General features: G+C 43.5%; 1 protein-coding gene and 2 long non-coding RNA genes across 3 annotated transcripts; 2 read left to right on the forward strand and 1 right to left on the reverse strand.

Moving 5' to 3' along the window:
• The first annotated feature begins 3,839 nt into the window (after nucleotides 1-3,839).
• Nucleotides 3,840-4,898, forward strand: LOC117824372. Its single transcript, XR_004633574.1, has 2 exons — nucleotides 3,840-4,187; nucleotides 4,411-4,898. It is a non-coding gene; the product is annotated as an uncharacterized LOC117824372 (long non-coding RNA).
• A 3,716-nt stretch (nucleotides 4,899-8,614) lies between these two features.
• Nucleotides 8,615-14,375, reverse strand: LOC117824647 (cytosolic 5'-nucleotidase 1A-like). Its single transcript, XM_034700190.1, has 6 exons — nucleotides 14,096-14,375; nucleotides 13,201-13,356; nucleotides 11,698-11,827; nucleotides 11,491-11,613; nucleotides 9,969-10,153; nucleotides 8,615-9,882 (listed from the first exon to the last, which is right to left on the reverse strand). The coding sequence occupies exons 1-6, from the start codon at nucleotides 14,168-14,170 to the stop codon at nucleotides 9,517-9,519; spliced, it is 1,035 nt and encodes a 344-aa protein (XP_034556081.1). The 5' UTR covers nucleotides 14,171-14,375; the 3' UTR covers nucleotides 8,615-9,516.
• Nucleotides 14,376-16,126: 1,751 nt separating this feature from the next.
• Nucleotides 16,127-17,189, forward strand: LOC117824650. Its single transcript, XR_004633619.1, has 2 exons — nucleotides 16,127-16,480; nucleotides 16,704-17,189. It is a non-coding gene; the product is annotated as an uncharacterized LOC117824650 (long non-coding RNA).
• The last annotated feature ends 5,341 nt before the right edge of the window (nucleotides 17,190-22,530 follow it).

Below are 22,530 nucleotides of genomic sequence, written 5' to 3' on the forward strand. Positions count from 1 at the left end.
ACCAACAAGATTGAAGTCCCAGAAAATAACATGGACTTGCCTGAGGGTCTTGTAGGTCCATCATTTATTCATACCATCAAAGTCAATGATGTGGTCTGCGATGCTCTCATCGACAGTGGGTCCAACTTGACCATTATCTTTGAAAGCTGGTACAACGAACACTTGTCAGATGTCCCAATAAAGCCCCTCTCTTGCCTTGGACTCTGGGGCCTGGCTGACACAGAGTATCCGTACATAGGGTACGTTGTTGTAGAGATGGAGTTTACTGAGGAGATCACTGGTGTATCAGGGCGTGTAGAAGTGCTCGCCTTGATTTGTCCTGAGCCAAGAAACCAGCAACAAACCCCTGTGCTGGTTGGAACCAATACATCTCTGTTCCGCCGCCTGTGGGAGCTGGTGAAGACAAAAGAAGACCAGAATGCTGTTCACTCCATGAGAATTCAGTCAGTGTACGCCCCAGCTAAAGCACAAGAGCAGTTAACTAAGGATGACGTTTTGGGACAGATTAAGTGGAAAGGCCCCAATCCACTCTCTATTGCTCCAGGTGCAAAGTATTATGTAACCTGCTCAGTAGACAGAAAAAGTGCCCCATCCAAAGATCTTGTGATGATTGATGCACCCACTGCCCAGTGTCTCCCCGCTGGTGTGCTGGTACAGCCAGGTGTGATCCCAGACACTGATATAGACAGTAACGGTTTCACTGTGCTCATTCAAAATGAGTCCAAAAAAACGACCTCCATACCGGTGGGGGCCGTCATTGCTGAGATGTATGCTGTGGACACAGTTACCCCAATCCAGCCATCCAACCTCTCATCAGAAACCCTTGATCCAAGTCTCTTCAATTTCGGAGATTCCCCTATCCCTGAAGAGTGGAAGAGTCGACTTCAGCAGAAGTTGGCAGAGAGGCAGAATGTTTTCTCATTGCATGAGTGGGATGTTGGTGTGACCAAAGGGGTTGAACATAACATTCGCCTGCATGATCCCAGACCTTTCAGAGAGAGATCAAGGAGAATTGCCCCTGCAGACATTGATGATGTGAGGCGACACATACAACAGTTGCTGGCCACTGGGATTATCACAGAGTCCCGCAGTCCCTATACCTCACCGATCGTTGTAGTCCGCAAAAAGAATGGGACAATAAGAATCTGTATCGACTACAGAACACTCAACAACCGCACCACACCAGACCAGTACACAATGCCACGCATTGACGACGCATTGGACTCTTTGTCAGGCAGCCAATGGTTCTCGGTCCTAGATCTGCGTAGTGGCTACTACCAGATAGAGATGGCACCAGAGGACAAAGAAAAGACAGCGTTCATTTGCCCCCTTGGTTTCTACCAATTTGAGCGCATGCCACAGGGAATCACAGGAGCGCCTGCAACGTTCCAGCGTCTAATGGAGAAGGCAGTCGGAGATATGCACCTTCTGGAAGCCATTGTGTACCTAGACGATATTATTATTTTTGGCAAAACACTTAAAGAACATGAGCAACGTCTTCTCAAAGTGCTGGACAGACTAGAGGAGGTCGGACTGAAGGTTTCCATTGACAAATGCCAGTTTTGTCAACCTAAAGTCAAGTATGTGGGTCACCTCATTTCTGTGGATGGAATAGCTTCTGATCCAGACAAGGTGGAAGTAGTAAAACACTGGAAAGTAACCACTCACCTGAAGCCTCTCAAGTCTTTCCTCGGATTCTGCAGTTATTATCGGAGATTTATTGCAAATTACTCTGCCATTGTCCGCCCCCTCTCCGAGCTCACCAAGGGTTATGCCCCCACTTGGCAAGATCCCAAGTCCAAAAAGAGTGGTGGCCAAAGCAAAGCCTATTTCAAGCAATCCGAGCCCTTTGGAGAACGGTGGACTCAAGCCTGCCAGGAAGCTTTTGAGCAAATCCGTGCCTGCCTCATCAATGCCCCAGTGTTGGCATTCGCCGACCCAACCAAAAGGTACATATTACATGTAGATGCCAGTATGAATGGGTTAGGCGCTGTCCTGAACCAGGAATACCCTGAGGGCCTCAGACCCGTAGCTTTTGCAAGTCGGAAGCTTAAAGACTCTGAGCACAACTATCCAGTCCACCAATTGGAATTTCTTGCATTAAAATGGGCTGTCGTGGACAAATTTCACGACTACTTGTATGGTGCAAAGTTTACTGTCAGAACGGACAATAACCCATTAACGTATGTGTTGACCTCTGCCAAACTCAGCGCAGTCGGACATCGCTGGTTAGCTGCCCTTGCCACCTATGATTTCACCATCCAGTATCGTCCTGGGAGGCAAAATATCGATGCTGACTTGCTGTCTCGACAGTATGCTCCAGAGGAGGTTAAAGAGTGGATCAGTGTCCCGCCTGCTGGCATCAAAGCCCTCTGCAAACAAACCTGCAGCAGTGAAGAGGCAGATGTGCCCGACAGATTTGTGGATCAGCTGGGAGCTCCTGCCACATCAGTACCAGAAGCCTACATGTTCCCAGTAAACTTTAGCATCAACACCCTTGACCAGTTGAGCCCGAATGATATCCAGGTATCACAGGATATAGACCCGGCAATTGGGCCGTTAAAGAAAGCCATGGAGAACAACAAAGGGTTCACTCGCTCAAAAAATTACTCACCTGAGATGGTGTTGTTGCTTCGAGAAAGCCACAAGTTGGACACTATGACCGTCGTGTGAGAGACTTACCGTTGGAGGTTGGTGACAGAATCCTCATTCACAATGTGGGTCTAAAAGGCAAGCATAAACTCCAAGATCGATGGAAATCAACACCGTATGTTGTTGTGGAGAAGTTGCCAAATCTGCCAGTTTACAAGGTCAAACCAGAACATGGCCCAGGTGCAGTCAAAACTCTCCATCGAAACCACCTGTTGCCGATCGGATATATGGTCAGGATGTCTAATCCGTCTGAAGATAAAGAACCTGTTCGGAGACCTGTTACGAGAGCTCAACTTACCCGGCAACGTCAACCAAAAGCTGAGTATACAGACCTAGCAAAGGAAAGTGACACAGAGTCATCAGACTCAGAGTTTGAAACTGTCCATAATCAACCTGATTTTGATGTGGATGAAGTCCAAAGACAGTTGGCAGTTGAACATCAAAGCTCTGAAGAGGACGAGAAGTCTGAAGAGGATCAAAGCTCTGAAGAGGACGAGAAGTCTGAAGAGGATCAAAGCTCTGAAGAGAACGAGAAGTCTGAAGAGGATCAAAGCTCTGAAGAGGACGGGAAGTCTGAAGAGGATTGTGAAGTTTCAGAAAATCCAGAACATACAGAAGCAGAGTATGAGGGATCGCCTGACGGTGTTGCACCTCCTTTGTCAGACTCTGATGTGCAAGACATGACAGTGACAAATCTTCCACAATCCGAAAATCACTGAGGAAAACAAAACCAGCTGTGAGATTAACTTATGAGAAACCTGGTTACCCATCCTGTGAGCCAGTTACCATCATGCACCATGGTATGGTCATTCAACTCAAGTTAAACCCTCCAGACCAGGACAAACGAACCAATAAAACAAGGTGCAAAACGTCCAGAAGGTTCGCAGAGGAGGAGACAATGTATCATCCTTCTGAGTTAAAGAGAGACATAAGGTGTGATGAGGACATCTACACGGTCAGAAGGGGGAGGGTGTAGCCCTGTACAAAATCATTTCGGTTACAGTGCATAAAATACAATGTTAAAAGTATAATAAATAGTTGTATTAAAAGTTCATAATATGTTCAAAAGAAGAGTCATAAGATTTAAAACTGTTTAAAATAAGTATTATAAAAAGGGAATAAATATAATACTTTCAGTTTAATACATTTTACTATTTACAGTTAAAAGATAAAGTATTTACAAAGGTCTTAAGTTTATTTAAAACATTTGTGATTAGGAAGGAAGGAGAGATGAAGAAGCAGTTTAGTTTCTGTGTGTAATCTAACTTGATACCTGTCTTATGTCAATCATTCCATTCTTGTGTTGTGTTTGGTTGTTATCAACCTCACGAGCCAATCAGAGTACACCATTTACGTAAGGGGCGGGACTAGTGGTGCAGGTTAGTGTGGGGTGAAGGTGAACATGCAGCATGAGAGACGCAGACGCTATCGATCAGAGAGCTGAGACGGAGATATTCTGAGTGGGGAGCAGTTAAGTTTTATCGTGAAGGTCGACTACTCGTGGTCCTGATTTAAACTTCTGTGACCTGCAAGAGGTGAATATAATGTGTATGCCTGTATTTCGTGTTATATCTAACTGTTAGTGTTAATGAGACTGAATGTGTAACGTGGTTAGCAACATGCTAATTAGCGGTAGCATACAGTGTTAATGTGCCTGTGTATCGTAGCCTTAGCATTTAAGATGCTAAAGCGAGCTAATGCTAAGTCAACAAGAGATAGTGTTTGATACTGTGGCTTAACTGAATGATATGTTTAAAGGACGGACGTTGGAGAGAGAGGTCGAGACGGGTTTTTCCAACAGACGGCCCTGCTGTTTTTTTTTTCGTCTTCTTTGAACTTCGCTGTTGTGCGCCATTGCCCTCGTGAGACTGCATTGTTTGTCCCCGCCTATCCATACTAATCCAACTGGGAGTTTGTGAGTACTAACTGAACATTGTGCACGTGCTTTTTATTTTAAGCTCAGTTGAGTGAAGCGGCCATCACCGTTTTAGGCCACACCGCACCCAAGCTACAGTCAACAGGCCTGCAACGGGTTAAGGTTTTGAATACCAGGTTGTTTTAATGTTGTGTGTTTCATGTGAGTGTGTGTGGGCCCACAGGTAAATGTTTATTGATGTATTAGTGTTTGGAAAGTAACAGAGAACTGTTGAATATAACTCAAGTATTCTATATATTTGTTATTGTTGTTTTTTTACCTTTTATTTCATTTTGTATAAATAAATACCTCTGAAGGTTTTGCATTTAAAGTACAGTTGTGGTGGTCCTTATTAAAGTTACAAACCTCATTAAAGTTACAAACCTTATTAAAGTTACAAACCTTCTTAAAGTTTCAAACCTTATTAGAGTTGTATTTTTCTAAAAGAGCTCAGGCCCTGTCCCATAGTATTAACAACTCTAGTTTTAAATTTAATTACATGGGACCTGGGTTACACCAGACTGCACCATTCCTGTTTTAAAGCCCTCTATCCAGACCTAGCGTCCTGTTGTTCTGCTGAGGAGTAAAACCAGAGTAATTACTAGAGTAGTAGACATGGCTCTTAAGTTTTGAACTCAGTTCAGAGTGAAATATAGGCAGTGGATTGTATCCTCTCATTAGTCATTGTCCGGCTGTATTTTGTTCCTGTACCTTAACAATTTTGACTACCCCTTTTCTAACTCTCTCCCTAGCTCTCTTTATTTTTGTGAAAAAGTAGTAATTTCGTTCAGTAAACAGCCTACGAAATCAATTGATGAGATGATTTACTGTACACATTTCATACGGGGCCCCGCGTCTTACAATCTGCGTCAGTAAGTCAGTCTGCATTGCGCATGTGCATCATTTTCTTTGGAACGTAACGTTGTTGCGTTGTTTTACCCGAATACAACGATGCTATTTTTCTAATTGGCTGTTGGGTATATTTCTTTATTTCTTTTTTTGATTAGCTGGTGCGTTGCAAGCTACTTCTGAACTCTATAGGAAACCCACTTGATTCCTACCTGTTCAATTATTCTGCATGAGAAATGCAAGGTGTGGCGTATGAGCGTGTCAACAGGTTGGAATGCATGCGTCTAACGCAGTTGAAACAGTTCAGACCAGGACAAGCTTGTTTTACAGAATCACACCATGATCTCTGATGCCAGACCGCACCATTCCTGTTTTAAAGCCCTCTATCCAGACCTAGCGTCCTGTTGTTCTGCTGAGGAGTTAAACCAGAGTAATACTAGAGTAGTAGACAGGGCTCTTAAGTTTTGAACTCAGTTCAGAGTGAAATATAGGCAGCGGATTGTATCCTCTCATTAGTCATTGTCCGGCTGTATTTTGTTCCTTTACCTTAACAATTTTGACTACCCCTCCTCTAACTCTCTCCCTAGCTGTCTTTATTTTTGTGAAAAAGTAGTAATTTCGTTCAGTAAACAGCCTACGAAATCAATTGATGAGATGATTTACTGTACACATTTCATACGGGGCCCCGCGTCTTACAATCTGCGTCAGTAAGTCAGTCTGCATTGCGCATGTGCATCATTTTCTTTGGAACGTAACGTTGTTGCGTTGTTTTACCCGAATACAACGATGCTATTTTTCTAATTGGCTGTTGGGTATATTTCTTTCTTTCTTTTTTTGATTAGCTGGTGCGTTGCAAGCTACCTCTGAACTCTATAGGAAACCCACTTGATTCCTACCTGTTCAATTATTCTGCATGAGAAATGCAAGGTGTGGCGTATGAGCGTGTCAACAGGTTGGAATGCATGCGTCTAACGCAGTTGAAACAGTTCAGACCAGGACAAGCTTGTTTTACAGAATCACACCATGATCTCTGATGCCAGACCGCACCATTCCTGTTTTAAAGCCCTCTATCCAGACCTAGCGTCCTGTTCTGCTGAGGTTAAATCCAGAGTAATTACTAGAGTAGTAGACATGGCTCTCAAGTTTTGAACTCGGTTCAGAGTGAAATATAGGCAGCGGATTGTATCCTCTCATTAGTCATTGTCCAGCTGTATTTTGTTCCTTTACCATAACAATTTTGACTACCCCTCCTCTTACTCTCTCCCTAGATCTCTTTATTTTTGTGAAAAAGTAGTAATTTCGTTCAGTAAACAGCCTACGAAATCAATTGATGAGATGATTTACTGTACACATTTCATACGGGGGCCCCGCGTCTTACAATCTGCGTCAGTAAGTCAGTCTGCATTGTGCATGTGCATCATTTTCTTTGGAACGTAACGTTGTTGCGTTGTTTTACCCGAATACAATGATGCTATTTTTCTAATTGGCTGTTTGGTATATTTCTTCTCCTCCAAGAATCGCCACCTTAACGTGGTGGAGGGGTTTGTGTGTCCCGGTGAACCCGGGAGCTGTGTTGTCGGGGGCATCCGCCCCTGGTAGGGTCTCCCAAGGCAAATTGGTCCCGGGGAGGGGCCAGACAAAGAGCGATTCAAAAAACCTTCATGAAATGGCAATTTGGGATGAGAGCTACCTCGCCCGGAAGAGGGAGACCGGGGCACCCCCCTGGAGCCAGACCCTGGGGGGGGTGCTGGATGGCGAGCGTCTGGTGGCCGGGCTCTCGCCCATGAAGCCCGGTCGGGCTCAGCCTGAAAAAATAACATGGAGCCGCCACCCTGTGGGCCCACCACTCGCAGGGGTAGGCATGGGGGTTGGGTGCGCAGGAGGCCGGGTGGCGGTCCGGGCAGGAGGCCTGGGCGTGCTGATCCCCGGTGGCATAGACTGGCTGTTGGGACGTGGAACGTTACCTCGCTGGTGCGGAAGGAGCCTGAGTTAGTGCGTGTAATTCAGCCCCCGAGTCAATACTTTGTTGAACCACCTTTCACTGCAAGTCTTTTGGGGTAGGTCTGTACCAGCGTTGCGCATGTAGAGACAGAATTTTTTGCCCATTTTTATTTACAAAGCAGCTCCAGTTCAGTCAGATTGGATGGAGAGAGTCTGTGAACAACAATTTTCAAGTTTCTACAGATTCTCAATAGGTTTCAGGTCTGGACTTTGACTGGACCATTCAAACACATGACTATGCTCTGATCTATACTGTTCCATGGTTTCTCTGGCTGTATGCTTAAGTTTGTTGCTCTGCTGGAAGGTGAACCTCCACCCCATTCTCAAGTCTTTTGCAGCCTCTAACAGGTTTTTTTCCCAGTATAGCCCTGTATTTAGCTCCATCCGTCTTCCCATCAACACTGAGCAGCTTCCCTGTCCCTGCTGCAGAAAAGCCTCCCCACAGCATGATGCCGCCACCTCCATGTTTCTGAGATGGTGTGTTCAGGTTGTACTAAATAAACTAAACTAAACTAAACTAAACTAAACTAATAGTTGTCCTGTGAGTATTTATTGCTCTGCAATAGAATGTAGCATCAGTGATTTATGCTGTGTGGAAAAAAAACTAACTACAGTGAGGTTAAATACGACACCATCTCTCCTGTGACAGACCCCGTCCAGGCGACTGGCCGGCAGGCCGCCTCAGTTTGGACAAACTACCCAATGACTATCTTTCTGCCACTTTTGTTTACAAAGGAACTGTCATTGTAAATGGAAAAATATATTATTTGTATTTAAAATCATTTCAAATAAAACCTTTTAAATGTCATTTCCTTCCCCCGAGAAAATGGCTATAGTCCTTGTTACAGCAGCCGCTGGTTCAACTCCTGCCCTACACCCTTTGCTGCATGTCTTCCTCAACTCTCTACTCCCTGAAATTCGTGCCTCTCTTCAGCTCTCCTGTTTAATAACAGCAAAAATGCCCCAAAATATTACTCTTAAAATGTCTTTTAAGATTATTTCACCAAATCTGAATGTAAAATGGAAACGTTTGGTGGAATTCAGGGCAAATAAAAAAGTCTTAATTTATGTGTGTGAGCGTACAAACGTCATGCCACCTCTGCATGAGTCAGTGCTTTATTTGAGCCAACCCAATCAATGCTCACTGGGCTCAAAACACAAAGATCAAAAAGCAATAACTTTGAAGGCACAGGCGAGTTTAAAATCAGGGTACAGAAAGTGAAGAATCCTTTTATTGTGTTGCTGCAACATGAACATTACTGCAAATATACGACTGGATCTGATGCTAATGCTGTTACTATGGTGATAAAAACATTTACAAAAAGTAAGTGCGGCTTGTCATAGAAGTTGGGGTAAGCGTACATTTACACATCTTTTCAGTATGAAACTTTGACAGTGAATGAAGTCTCAATAAAACTTTGATATCCAGATACAATGTAAAAGCATCAAAATCTTAAGACAACTTAACTATAAATGTTGCAGTACAAGTATAAAGATTGTGCGCAAACACAGCAAAGAGTAACAAAAACAGACAGCATGAGTGATCCCCGTAAGACCAGGATAGTCTCCCCTGATAAATATCCATTTCAAACTGATGATAACATGAATGATGAGTGACTTTAAATGTGCAAAACCACTGCTGGAATATGTTTGACATCTTTTAAGTCCAAAATCCAATAAAGATATAAACTAACACAGCACACATACCCTACCTTTGTCAAACTGTATACACCAAAATCCTAAACCAAGAGAAAGATAATAACGCGTCTCATTAAAAGGCACATAGAGGTTAAAAGTCTGACTCTCTTACAAAACATTGTGAAGTGAAGTAGTGTACACCACCTGTCGTAACACTTCTTTATAAAGCACATTCCTTAACCATTAACACTTCCCCCGTAGAAAACCCTGGAAGTATAAAAAATAACCAAAAACTTATAAACTTTGTAGGTTGTATTATTTACCCATGACCTAACTCATTTTAAAATAGAGCTGCTTCTGTTTAAATACCTTTGTTTCTTCTGATAATATTTCATTTTGAAGCATACCTCTCTATGCAGATGACAGTGTAGTGCATGTTGAGTATTTTAACCCTTTTTATCTTATTTCTTTTTTTCTGGCTTCTCAATGAGTTTCCCTTTGTGGTACTTCTGTCCAATCCCATAGGGGACGTGTGCAGCAATGATCCCCAGTTTCGTAGCCCCCTCAACGTGAGACATTTGGTCGTCAAAGAAGATGTGAGGTTTGATTTTTTGCAGCAGTGGTCCTTTAGGAGCTCCGGCCAATAAGCAGAGCTCGTCAATCTCCAGATCCCAGCTGCGGAGAGTGTTCAGGGCTCTGGCCCCGGAGCCGGCAGCGCCGCGGGACGTGACAAGGAAGGTTCGGATGGGACAGTTCATGCGCTCGTTGTTTTCGTAGAACTTCCTCTGGAGCTTGCAAAGAGCCTCCAGGAAACACTTTAAGGGACCCTGAAAGAGACGAAGAGTCAAGGTAATGTAGAAAAGTTTGGGAATGAGGAGCTCAGGTGCAAATCAGAGTGTCATAAAGAAGTTACCTCAGGGAGAGAAATGTTCTTTTTCATTGTCTCATGCTTGATGAAGCTGTCCAGGCCTTCTGTCTTCATGATGATCTCAGCCTCGTCTGAGAAGAGGACGGCATCGCCATCAAATGCCACCCTCAGCTGAGTGTCGCACAACTCTGTCTCCGTCTCCGGTATAAACACGGTGGCTGCAGCGATGCCTGAAGGAGGAATGGGGAGGGTTAAATAACAGCTTTGGGATGGCAGGTCATCATTTTGTTTACAGCAGGTAGAATTTAAAAACTGTCAGCAGTCCATCCCAAGACTAAAACTCTGCATCACTCACATAGGTGCTTAGCCTGCTTCCATCCTGAGAAAAGAGCTTACCCTCAGCATCTCCAGCATCACCCATTGGACCAACTCAACCACAGTCCTGACTTGGATACAATCACAATCCTGTCGCTACAAGGTCTTCGTTGGTACCAGAGTTGCAGACATCCAAGAGCTAACAGAGGGTAGCATCTGGTGATACATCCACTCAGGAGACAACCCTGCTGACGACATAACCCGGTGCCGCTGTCTCTATCACAGCTTCTTGGTCCCCATCGCTGGAACCATGGACCTCCATTCATGCTGCACCATGAATCGTCCTGGCCCACATCTCCAGACATCTCTCCAGCAGAAGATCCTTCTGAGCTGTGGAAATCCAGCTTCTGTGGCAATATTGCTGTGCCTTCAGATCTTTGTCTGCCTGACGCCAACAGCTCTGACAACTACCAGGAGCTGCTTAAGGCTTCTGCCCAAGCATGTCATGGGGCGGCTACTACCTCAGATCGTTGATACCTCAACGGCAGATGACTATAAGCAGGCTGAACTTGCCCTCTTCAGACAAGTACAGAGAGACTCTTTTGCAGAGGAGTTTACACTCCTATCGTCTCAGAAACCATGTCCCACAAGCAGCAGACTACTCACCTTAGCCCCTGAGTACAATCAAGAATCTCAAGTGATCCGTGTGGGAGGAAGGCTTTGTAGATATGAGGACCTCTGCCAAAACACAATCCATCCAATCGTGCTCGACCCACCATCACACCACCAAACTCATCATTCAAGATTTCGACAGACAACTAGCAGATTCACTTCAGGTGACCTTTATTTTGAAGGTCCCAAGTTTGACCCGCAGGAGTCACAGAGCCACACGTGTACACCTCTCTGTTCAGAGTGATGCAGCTGGTCAGAGGAGACGTCTCTTTTTCCCTCACCATACTTTAATCCATAGTTCTCTTTTACACATAAGAGATTCAATTGTGTTTGTTTTGTGTGCATTTACACCACAGGGGGCCATAAATCACACGCTACCTTCCTGCAGCTCCTTCTTCCTTTCTTTCTTCCTTCTTCCCACAGTGTGGGGTCGAGCGTGAGTCACAAACAAAACCAACACGAGAGTGTGTGAATATCAGTGGAGTACAAACACACCCCCAGGCTGCTGACAGCAGCCCGTTTATTTATGAACCCCAAAAAGGTTGTGTCTGAGAGAAATGAGGATTATAATCTGACTCACCTTCCTCTATGGCCTCTTTAGCTTTCTCTGAGTCCTTGGAGAGGTACAGATTAGTCATGTAGGCCTTCAGGTATCCGATGAGGCTCTGACCTCCGGTCATATCTAATCTGTCGATGGTCAGATCTGAAAGTAAGACGAGGAAGTTTTTGTTTGCTGAAGGAAGAAATCTCTCTCTAGCTGATACAGTATTCAACAATGATAGCTTACGGTAGTGGTCGATGCTGTTTGTGATGCGCAAATCGACCTGGTCATGGTTGTTTGTCATTAAGACGATGTCAAAGGGCTCCTTACTGTCCGGGTAGAGCTTCTTTAGTCGAGCGTTGACGGTCATCAGAGCCTGTGTTCAGAGCAGAAACAGCTGAAGTTCAGGATGTTGAGTCAAAGTGTTCAGAGTGAAGTTACAACACAAACTTTACGTAATTACAACCACAGAGAGATCAATACAAAGAACATCAAGGTCTTAAAATGACATTGAAGTAAAAGAATGTGGGTTTTCTGTTCGAACATTCTGAATCCAGCCAGTGTTTACCACCTGTGTGTCAAACCAATTTATATACGGAGTGCTGTATTAGTATTAAATATATATATATTTCATAATTCAATAATAATGCAATTTATTTATCAACATAGCAATAATAAAAGCAACACTCAGCAGTAAATAAATACATAAATACATTAGAATAAAGAATACAATACTAGAAAAATGAAAGGGGAGGGGAAGTCATTCAAGTCCCAAAGAGACAGATTAGAGTGAGTATGCTTTTTAGGCGGGATTTGAAGGTGGTGGGAGAGGTGGAATTTTGTACGTCCAGGGGGAGATAGTTCCAGGGGCGGGGGGGCAGAGCGGCTGGTTGGATGGAGTTGGATGGAAGAGGATGACCTGAGACTACGAGTGGGAATTTTTGTTTGGAGGTCAATAAGGTACTGAGGAGCTAAGTTGTTGATGGCCTTGTAAGTGAGGAACAGAATCTTGAAAACGATGCAGTATTGAATTGGAAGCCAGTGGAGTTGCTGCAGGACAGGTGTGATGTGGCTGGTGGAGGGGGTTCTGGTGATGATGCAAGCAGCAGAGTTTTGAACCAGTTGAAGTTTATACATGGATTTGTCAGGTAAACCATAAAGAAGGGAGTTGCAGTAATCTAGGCGGGAGGTGACCAGGGTGTGAACCAGAATGGATGTACTGATGGGGGAGAGGGATGGACGCAGGCGAGAGATGTTACGGAGATGGAAGTATGCTGACCGGGTGACATTAGTGACGTGGGACTGGAATGACAAATTGACACCTGATACTCCTACTCAGGTAGTCCTAGTCTATTTGTTTTAGAAACACACATAATACAAGACACAATTAATGTGTCAACTTTTTTTCTCTCTCTCTCTCTCTCTCTCTCTCCCTCTCTCTCATTCTACTCTATCCCTTTTTCCAACCGCAACTCTGACTCAGCAGATGTCTGTCTAACATGAGTCAGGTTCTGCACGAGGTTAAAGGAAGTTAAAGGAAGTTAAAGGAAGTTAAAGGAAGTTTGCTCTAAAACAGGAATCATGCCATCTTTTATCAGAGAACATGGTCTGACTCTATAAAACAAGCTTTTCCTGGTCTGAACTGTTTCAACACAAATGCACTACAGGACCACACCCTGCAGAAAGTAAATATAGAACTGCATCAACAGGTTGGCAGCCTCCATGGCATGGGCAGGCTTATGAACTTACCTTCACCAAGGGAAAAGCTGCTCCAGGCTTCAGGGGCTCGCTCTCATAATTCACGTGATGAGCCACATACTTATCCAGTGCTTTTCCCTCACAGAACTTCCTCTCTTCATCCATGTTGAAGAGGGTGCGAGAGGAGACGGCGATGCGGAAAGGATCCTGGGGTTTGGGCAGAGAGTGCAGGAGGAGGGTGGTCAAAGGTGCAAATTTTGAGGGGAATCTTTATTAATTTTCAGAAACTAGTGACAATCTAAATAATAGTGCCATAACTTTGTTTTGGATTTTTATTTTATGAACATAATGTTAGTATCACGTAGACGTAACAGACACTTGACTCATAAAAAGACTCAGTGTATCTGTAAAGCTCATTATATGGTTTTAAATATTAAATCAAGTGATATGTTTTTTTTGTCATCTGAAAGTGCAAACAGAAAGTAGCATAAGAAGTCAGTAATCAAGCAAAGCATGCTTAAATTGCTTTTAAGTACTTCAGAAAATGTATGTCACTCCTTTACAAAACGAAACCCAGACAAACAATAAAACAGGTTAGGCTTAGTGGTAACTAATATCCCTTGTGAAATAAAGTTGCCGGCGTAGAATAATTCATTATTGTATATGTAGCTACATATTACAACTCTCCTTGCTCATTTGCATTGTCAGAGATGGGAGGCATGTTTTGTTTTTTCAACTCAAAGCTTATTTAGCACATTAACAGCAACACGTTACATTGAGTAGAATGATAATAATAATAATAATAATAATAATAATAATAATAATAATAATAATAATAATCATAGAAGAAGAAGAAGAAGAAGAAGAAGAATACATTTTATTTATAGGCGCCTTTCTGGAACTTAAAAGCATGAAATGAAACAAGTTTAACACTCAGTGAACTTACCCATTCCGCAGCCCCGTCCGCTTTCTCCGCACTGTCTGCAGCTGGAGCACACTCGTTTGGATTCATTTCACTCATTTTTGTTAATGCTGTAAAGTCCTGCCTATAACCTCAGTGATCAGCGAGTACACTTTCCTGAAGTGGGGTTAAGCCTGAGTGGTTGGCGTTACTTCTAGCAGTGACGTATCGCAGCAGGTTGTGATCATAGACTGTTGTGATGGGGAGATCAGCTGTTTTCACTGCGCCGGTGTTCCATCGGATGGGGCTACCGCGTCGAGATGTGCATCTAAACGGTTCTGCGCAAGCGTATGGCCTGAGCGCGTCAATCGTCACAGCTGTATCATTATGACAGAAGATTATTGTTCAACTATATGTATTTTATATATATATAAACATATAAATGCATATATATATATATATATATATATATATATATATATATATATATATATATATATATATATATAAATATATTTATAAATATCAGATATTATATATACATATATAAATATATATAAATATATTATATATACATATAAATGCATATAAACAGATATAAAATATATATAAATATATTATATATACATATAAATGCATATATACAGATATAATATATATATATATATATATATATATATATATATATATATATATAGATATGCCTACATTTAAATATGTATAATACATGAAAATAATAATATATTCTGTCATATAACAATACAGCTGTGACGACTGACTGTATGCATGTATATTTAGGCCTATGTTTATATATATATATATATATATATATATATATATATATATATTTATTTATTTATTTTTTTCTTGTTTTTCTGTAAAGCACTTTGTAACTTTGTTTAGAAACTTGCTATTCTTCTTCTTATTATTATTATTATTATTTTTATTATTATTATTATTATTATTATTATTATTATTATTATCGAAATACGCATTTCCTGAAATGAAAAAAAGAAAGGATTTTGTAATTCAATTTCAAAACTTGCCCCCCATCTCTGACAATGCAAATGGGTAAGGAGAGTTGTAATATGTAGCTACATATACAATAATAAATGATTCTACGCTGGCAACTGTATTTCCCAAGGGATAGCCTATAGGTAACCACTAAGCCTAACCTGTTTTAAAGTTTGTTTGGGTTTTCTTTTTTTGCAAAGGAGTGATGTACATTTTCTGAAGTACTTCAAATAAATTTTAACATGCATTGCTTGACTATTGCAGGGCTCTCAAGTTTTGAACTCAGTTCAGAGTGAAATATAGGCAGCGGATTGTATCCTCTCATTAGTCATTGTCCGGCTGTATTTTGTTCCTGTACCTTAACAATTTTGACTACCCTCCCTCTAACTCTCTCCCTAGCTCTCTTTATTTTTGTGAAAAAGTAGTAATTTCGTTCAGTAAACAGCCTACGAAATCAATTGATGAGATGATTTACTGTACACATTTCATACGGGGCTTCGCGTCTTACAATCTGCGTCAGTAAGTCAGTCTGCATTGCGCATGTGCATCATTTTCTTTGGAATGTAACGTTGTTGCGTTGTTTTACCCGAATACAATGATGCTATTTTTCTAATTGGCTGTTGGGTATATTTCTTTCTTTCTTTTTTTGATTAGCTGGTGCGTTGCAAGCTACTTCTGAACTCTATAGGAAACCCACTTGATTCCTACCTGTTCAATTATTCTGCATGAGAAATGCAAGGTGTGGCGTATGAGCGTGTCAACAGGTTGGAATGCATGCGTCTAACGCAGTTGAAACAGTTCAGACCAGGACAAGCTTGTTTTACAGAATCACACCATGATCTCTGATGCCGGTGTAGCCCTGTACAAAATCATTTCGGTTACAGTGCATAAAATACAATGTTAAAAGTATAAGAAATAGTTGTATTAAAAGTTCATAATATGTTCAAAAGAAGAGTCATAAGATTTAAAACTGTTTAAAATAAGTATTATAAAAAGGGAATAAATATAATACTTTCAGTTTAATACATTTTACTATTTACAGTTAAAAGATAAAGTATTTACAAAGGTCTTAAGTTTATTTAAAACATTTGTGATTAGGAAGGAAGGAGAGATGAAGAAGCAGTTTAGTTTCTGTGTGTAATCTAACTTGATACCTGTCTTATGTCAATCATTCCATTCTTGTGTTGTGTTTGGTTGTTATCAACCTCACGAGCCAATCAGAGTACACCATTTACGTAAGGGGCGGGACTAGTGGTGCAGGTTAGTGTGGGGTGAAGGTGAACATGCAGCATGAGAGACGCAGACGCTATCGATCAGAGAGCTGAGACGGAGATATTCTGAGTGGGGAGCAGTTAAGTTTTATCGTGAAGGTCGACTACTCGTGGTCCTGATTTAAACTTCTGTGACCTGCAAGAGGTGAATATAATGTGTATGCCTGTATTTCGTGTTATATCTAACTGTTAGTGTTAATGAGACTGAATGTGTAACGTGGTTAGCAACATGCTAATTAGCGGTAGCATACAGTGTTAATGTGCCTGTGTATCGTAGCCTTAGCATTTAAGATGCTAAAGCGAGCTAATGCTAAGTCAACAAGAGATAGTGTTTGATACTGTGGCTTAACTGAATGATATGTTTAAAGGACGGACGTTGGAGAGAGAGGTCGAGACGGGTTTTTCCAACAGAAGGCCCTGCTGTTTTTTTTCGTCTTCTTTGAACTTCGCTGTTGTGCGCCATTGCCCTCGTGAGACTGCATTGTTTGTCCCCGCCTATCCATACTAATCCAACTGGGAGTTTGTGCGTACTAACTGAACATTGTGCACGTGCTTTTTATTTTAAGCTCAGTTGAGTGAAGCGGCCATCACCGTTTTAGGCCACACCGCACCCAAGCTACAGTCAACAGGCCTGCAACGGGTTAAGGTTTTGAATACCAGGTTGTTTTAATGTTGTGTGTTTCATGTGAGTGTGTGTGGGCCCACAGGTAAATGTTTATTGATGTATTAGTGTTTGGAAAGTAACAGAGAACTGTTGAATATAACTCAAGTATTCTATATATTTGTTATTGTTGTTTTTTTACCTTTTATTTCATTTTGTATAAATAAATACCTCTGAAGGTTTTGCATTTAAAGTACAGTTGTGGTGGTCCTTATTAAAGTTACAAACCTTCTTAAAGTTTCAAACCTTATTAGAGTTGTATTTTTCTAAAAGAGCTCAGGCCCTGTCCCATAGTATTAACATCTCTAGTTTTAAATTTAATTACATGGGACCTGGGTTACATAGATGGAGGCACCGCTGGGATTTGTATTGACATAAAGTAAATGAGACAATCAAAAGTAACTGGACCCCACAACTTTAGAGCTTTAATGTAAAAGTAACACGTGTGACAGTAATTAAAAGTAACTAAAACCAAGTGCAACAATGGAAGTTCAAGCAAGCAGTCCAACACAAATAGAGCTAATTAACTGGTGCAAAGGAGAATCAGTAGATTTAAAGCATGCACTTCTGTTATATGGAGTGCATGAAGGAGTTCCTACAGAAGACATTGAAGAAACAGGAGGGACTATCAAATCCCTGGGGAGAGTTGCAGTTAGGGGCAAAATGTTTCACCCTCAACAACAGTCGCTGATGGTGTTATGTGAGTGTCGTGAAGAGATCCACCCCTCCAGAATTCCCCCAGAGATGATGCCTATAAGTGGCGGAAGTGGTTGGAAAGCTGTTTACTACACTGACTCGGGGAGTCCACAGGATGTGTGTGTGCCGCGTTACGGCTGCGACACGGCTCTGCTCCGTCCCGGGGCTTTCGCCCTGGTCCATAGGAGCTTTGGTGTTTGGAGCGGCGCGCACTCCGGAGCAGGAAACTCAAGATCCCTCGAGAACTCCAAAACGCGCGAGAACAACACAGTATAAACTTTTCCTCGTCCATGGTGTCGGATATCTTTTGAGACTGACGTCTGGCCCGATGCCACAGGTTATGACGTAATGTTGAAGAAGTGGTGAAATTTACGATCTTGTGTTTGCACATGGTGTTTATTTGGAAAGTGAGCGGATGTTGCATACGATCCTCGTGCCTGACTTCCGGGATAGTTCGATCATTTCTGTGTCGATTGACGCAGGCTGGGCGCGGGGAGCGGCGAAAATAGACTCCCCGCGTATCTCTGGCAGAGCGGCGCGGCGGAACGCTCCAGAGACGGAGCTGAGACACGCCGCAGCGCGCCCTGTGGACTCTAGAGCATTGACTTGAATGGGAACCTATTTGCTGCGACGTGCGCGGCAGCCGTAACGTACCGCGACGCATCCTGTGGATCTTGGGCTTGAGCCTCAACATGATGTGTTTGAAGAGAAATTACTCACCTTTCTGCAGGGCGAAGGGAAAACCTTAGAGGACATCCAAGGTTTAAGTATCCCTTCCAAAGAAGGTAACAGTAACCCAGCAGACATCATCCGTGCAGTCGGTGATGTTTTTCGACGAACCAACAAACAGCCTGACAGCCACACATATCGACGTCTACGGACATTTTCCGGAACTGGTCCCACCCCCGCTGGAGAAGAGTCCTTAGACAACTGGCTTGAGCAAGCAACACTCTTAGTAGATGAAGGCGAATGCTCAGACCAAGAGAAACGACGCCGGATACTGGAAAGTCTCAAAGGGCCCGCCTTTGAAATCATTCAAGCTGTGCGTCTGACTCAACCTGATGCTAGCCCGCGTGAGTACATAGAGGCTATAGAGAGCATTTTTGGTACAGTAGAGTCTGCAGAAGAACTATACCTGTCATTCAGAGCCCTCCACCAGCAGCCTGGTGAACGTTTGTCTGAATTCCTGCGAAGATTAGAGAGATCCCTTGTCAAAGTAGTACAAGGAGGTGGTTTATCTGTCGGCGCAGCTAACGGTGCTCGTATAGAGCAGCTCATTAGAGGATCCACCTCTGAGCTCATGTTGCTTCAGTTGAAAATTAGGGAGCGGAGAAATGATCCCCCTACGTTCTTGAACCTGTTAAGAGAAGTGATGGAAGAGGAAAGTCGTCAATCAGCCAGACTAAGCCAAGTGGCACCCCCGCGTCACCAGCGTGTACGCACCATCCAGGTAGAAAAAGAGAAAGAACCTGACTCAGCTTCTCGGAGTGAGTTACAAGCGCAGATTCAAGAACTGAGAGCGCAGTTGGAAGAGAGAAACAACTCGCCACCTCAGTCACTACCTGATGATTCCTTCAAAGGCTTTAAAGAGAAGCAAAACCAGAAGAATGGATCACAGAGCGAACTACATTCTCTGAAAAAACAAGTGAAGGTGTTGGAAAATAAACTGAGTGTAATGACAGTGAAATACACCTCAGAACCCCAACGAGAACACAAAATGCAGCCCCACCGACAAAGGAGCTCCAGGTCACAAGCCCACTCCTTCCAAAGTATCCAAAGACGATGAATGTTTTTGTTATCGGTGTGGGGAAAATGGTCACATAGCCACCAGATGTACTGCCCCAGAGAACCCCCGGAAAGTCATTAGCAAGCTTATACGCTTGGTGCGAAGCTCCTCTGACCCTAACAAAGAAAACCCAAAGCCCACGGCTGAAGAGCAGTGTGTAGCTAGAACCAACAAGATTGAAGTCCCAGAAAATAACATGGACTTGCCTGAGGGTCTTGTAGGTCCATCATTTATTCATACCATCAAAGTCAACGATGTGGTCTGCGATGCTCTCATCGACAGTGGGTCCAACGTGACTATTATCTTTGAAAGCTGGTACAACGAACACTTGTCAGATGTCCCAATAAAGCCCCTCTCTTGCCTTGGACTCTGGGGCCTGGCTGACACAGAGTATCCGTACAAAGGGTACGTTGTTGTAGAGATGGAGTTTACTGAGGAGATCACTGGTGTATCAGGGCGTGTAGAAGTGCTCGCCTTGATTTGTCCTGAGCCAAGAAACCAGCAACAAACCCCTGTGCTGGTTGGAACCAATACATCTCTGTTCCGCCGCCTGTGGGAGCTGGTGAAGACAAAAGAAGACCAGAATGCTGTTCACTCCATGAGAATTCAGTCAGTGTACGCCCCAGCTAAAGCACAAGAGCAGTTAACTAAGGATGACGTTTTGGGACAGATTAAGTGGAAAGGCCCCAATCCACTCTCTATTGCTCCAGGTGCAAAGTATTATGTAACCTGCTCAGTAGACAGAAAAAGTGCCCCATCCAAAGATCTTGTGATGATTGATGCACCCACTGCCCAGTGTCTCCCCGCTGGTGTGCTGGTACAGCCAGGTGTGATCCCAGACACTGATATAGACAGTAACGGTTTCACTGTGCTCATTCAAAATGAGTCCAAAAAAACGACCTCCATACCGGTGGGGGCCGTCATTGCTGAGATGTATGCTGTGGACACAGTTACCCCAATCCAGCCATCCAACCTCTAATCAGAAACCCTTGATCCAAGTCTCTTCAATTTCGGAGATTCCCCTATCCCTGAAGAGTGGAAGAGTCGACTTCAGCAGAAGTTGGCAGAGAGGCAGAATGTTTTCTCATTGCATGAGTGGGATGTTGGTGTGGCCAAAGGGGTTGAACATAACATTCGCCTGCATGATCCCAGACCTTTCAGAGAGAGATCAAGGAGAATTGCCCCTGCAGACATTGATGATGTGAGGCGACACATACAACAGTTGCTGGCCACTGGGATTATCACAGAGTCCCGCAGTCCCTATGCCTCACCGATCGTTGTAGTCCGCAAAAAGAATGGGACAATAAGAATCTGTATCGACTACAGAACACTCAACAACCGCACCACACCAGACCAGTACACAATGCCACGCATTGACGACGCATTGGACTCTTTGTCAGGCAGCCAATGGTTCTCGGTCCTAGATCTGCGTAGTGGCTACTACCAGATAGAGATGGCACCAGAGGACAAAGAAAAGACAGCGTTCATTTGCCCCCTTGGTTTCTACCAATTTGAGCGCATGCCACAGGGAATCACAGGAGCGCCTGCAACGTTCCAGCGTCTAATGGAGAAGGCAGTCGGAGATATGCACCTTCTGGAAGCCATTGTGTACCTAGACGATATTATTATTTTTGGCAAAACACTTAAAGAACATGAGCAACGTCTTCTCAAAGTGCTGGACAGACTAGAGGAGGTCGGACTGAAGGTTTCCATTGACAAATGCCAGTTTCGTCAACCTAAAGTCAAGTATGTGGGTCACCTCATTTCTGTGGATGGAATAGCTTCTGATCCAGACAAGGTGGAAGTAGTAAAACACTGGAAAGTACCCACTCACCTGAAGCCTCTCAAGTCTTTCCTCGGATTCTGCAGTTATTATCGGAGATTTATTGCAAATTACTCTGCCATTGTCCGCCCCCTCTCCGAGCTCACCAAGGGTTATGCCCCCACTTGGCAAGATCCCAAGTCCAAAAAGAGTGGTGGCCAAAGCAAAGCCTATTTCAAGCAATCCGAGCCCTTTGGAGAACGGTGGACTCAAGCCTGCCAGGAAGCTTTTGAGCAAATCCGTGCCTGCCTCATCAATGCCCCAGTGTTGGCATTCGCCGACCCAACCAAAAGGTACATATTACATGTAGATGCCAGTATGAATGGGTTAGGCGCTGTCCTGAACCAGGAATACCCTGAGGGCCTCAGACCCGTAGCTTTTGCAAGTCGGAAGCTTAAAGACTCTGAGCACAACTATCCAGTCCACCAATTGGAATTTCTTGCATTAAAATGGGCTGTCGTGGACAAATTTCACGACTACTTGTATGGTGCCAAGTTTACTGTCAGAACGGACAATAACCCATTAACGTATGTGTTGACCTCTGCCAAACTCAGCGCAGTCGGACATCGCTGGTTAGCTGCCCTTGCCACCTATGATTTCACCATCCAGTATCGTCCTGGGAGGCAAAATATCGATGCTGACTTGCTGTCTCGACAGTATGCTCCAGAGGAGGTTAAAGAGTGGATCAGTGTCCCGCCTGCTGGCATCAAAGCCCTCTGCAAACAAACCTGCAGCAGTGAAGAGGCAGATGTGCCCGACAGATTTGTGGATCAGCTGGGAGCTCCTGCCACATCAGTACCAGAAGCCTACATGTTCCCAGTAAACTTTAGCATCAACACCCTTGACCAGTTGAGCCCGAATGATATCCAGGTATCACAGGATATAGACCCGGCAATTGGGCCGTTAAAGAGAGCCATGGAGAACAACAAAGGGTTCACTCGCTCAAAAAATGACTCACCTGAGATGGTGTTGTTGCTTCGAGAAAGCCGCAAGTTGGACACTATGACCGTCGTGTAAGAGACTTACCGTTGGAGGTTGGTGACAGAATCCTCATTCACAATGTGGGTCTAAAAGGCAAGCATAAACTCCAAGATCGATGGAAATCAACACCGTATGTTGTTGTGGAGAAGTTGCCAAATCTGCCAGTTTACAAGGTCAAACCAGAACATGGCCCAGGTGCAGTCAAAACTCTCCATCGAAACCACCTGTTGCCGATCGGATATATGGTCA

This window comes from Notolabrus celidotus, chromosome 13 (assembly GCF_009762535.1).
Source record: "Notolabrus celidotus isolate fNotCel1 chromosome 13, fNotCel1.pri, whole genome shotgun sequence".
Lineage (NCBI taxonomy): Eukaryota > Metazoa > Chordata > Actinopteri > Labriformes > Labridae > Notolabrus > Notolabrus celidotus.

Bases quoted from the DNA above. Each gene is read 5' to 3' on its own strand.
- LOC117824647 (XM_034700190.1), bottom strand. From the start codon at position 14,170: ATGAGTGAAATGAATCCAAACGAGTGTGCTCCAGCTGCAGACAGTGCG. The intron at 11,828-13,200 runs GTAAGTTCATAA...CTCTGAACACAG, and splicing joins CAGCTTTTCCCTTGGTGAAG to GCTCTGATGACCGTCAACGC. The intron at 9,883-9,968 runs GTAACTTCTTTA...CGTCTCTTTCAG, and splicing joins AGAACATTTCTCTCCCTGAG to GGTCCCTTAAAGTGTTTCCT.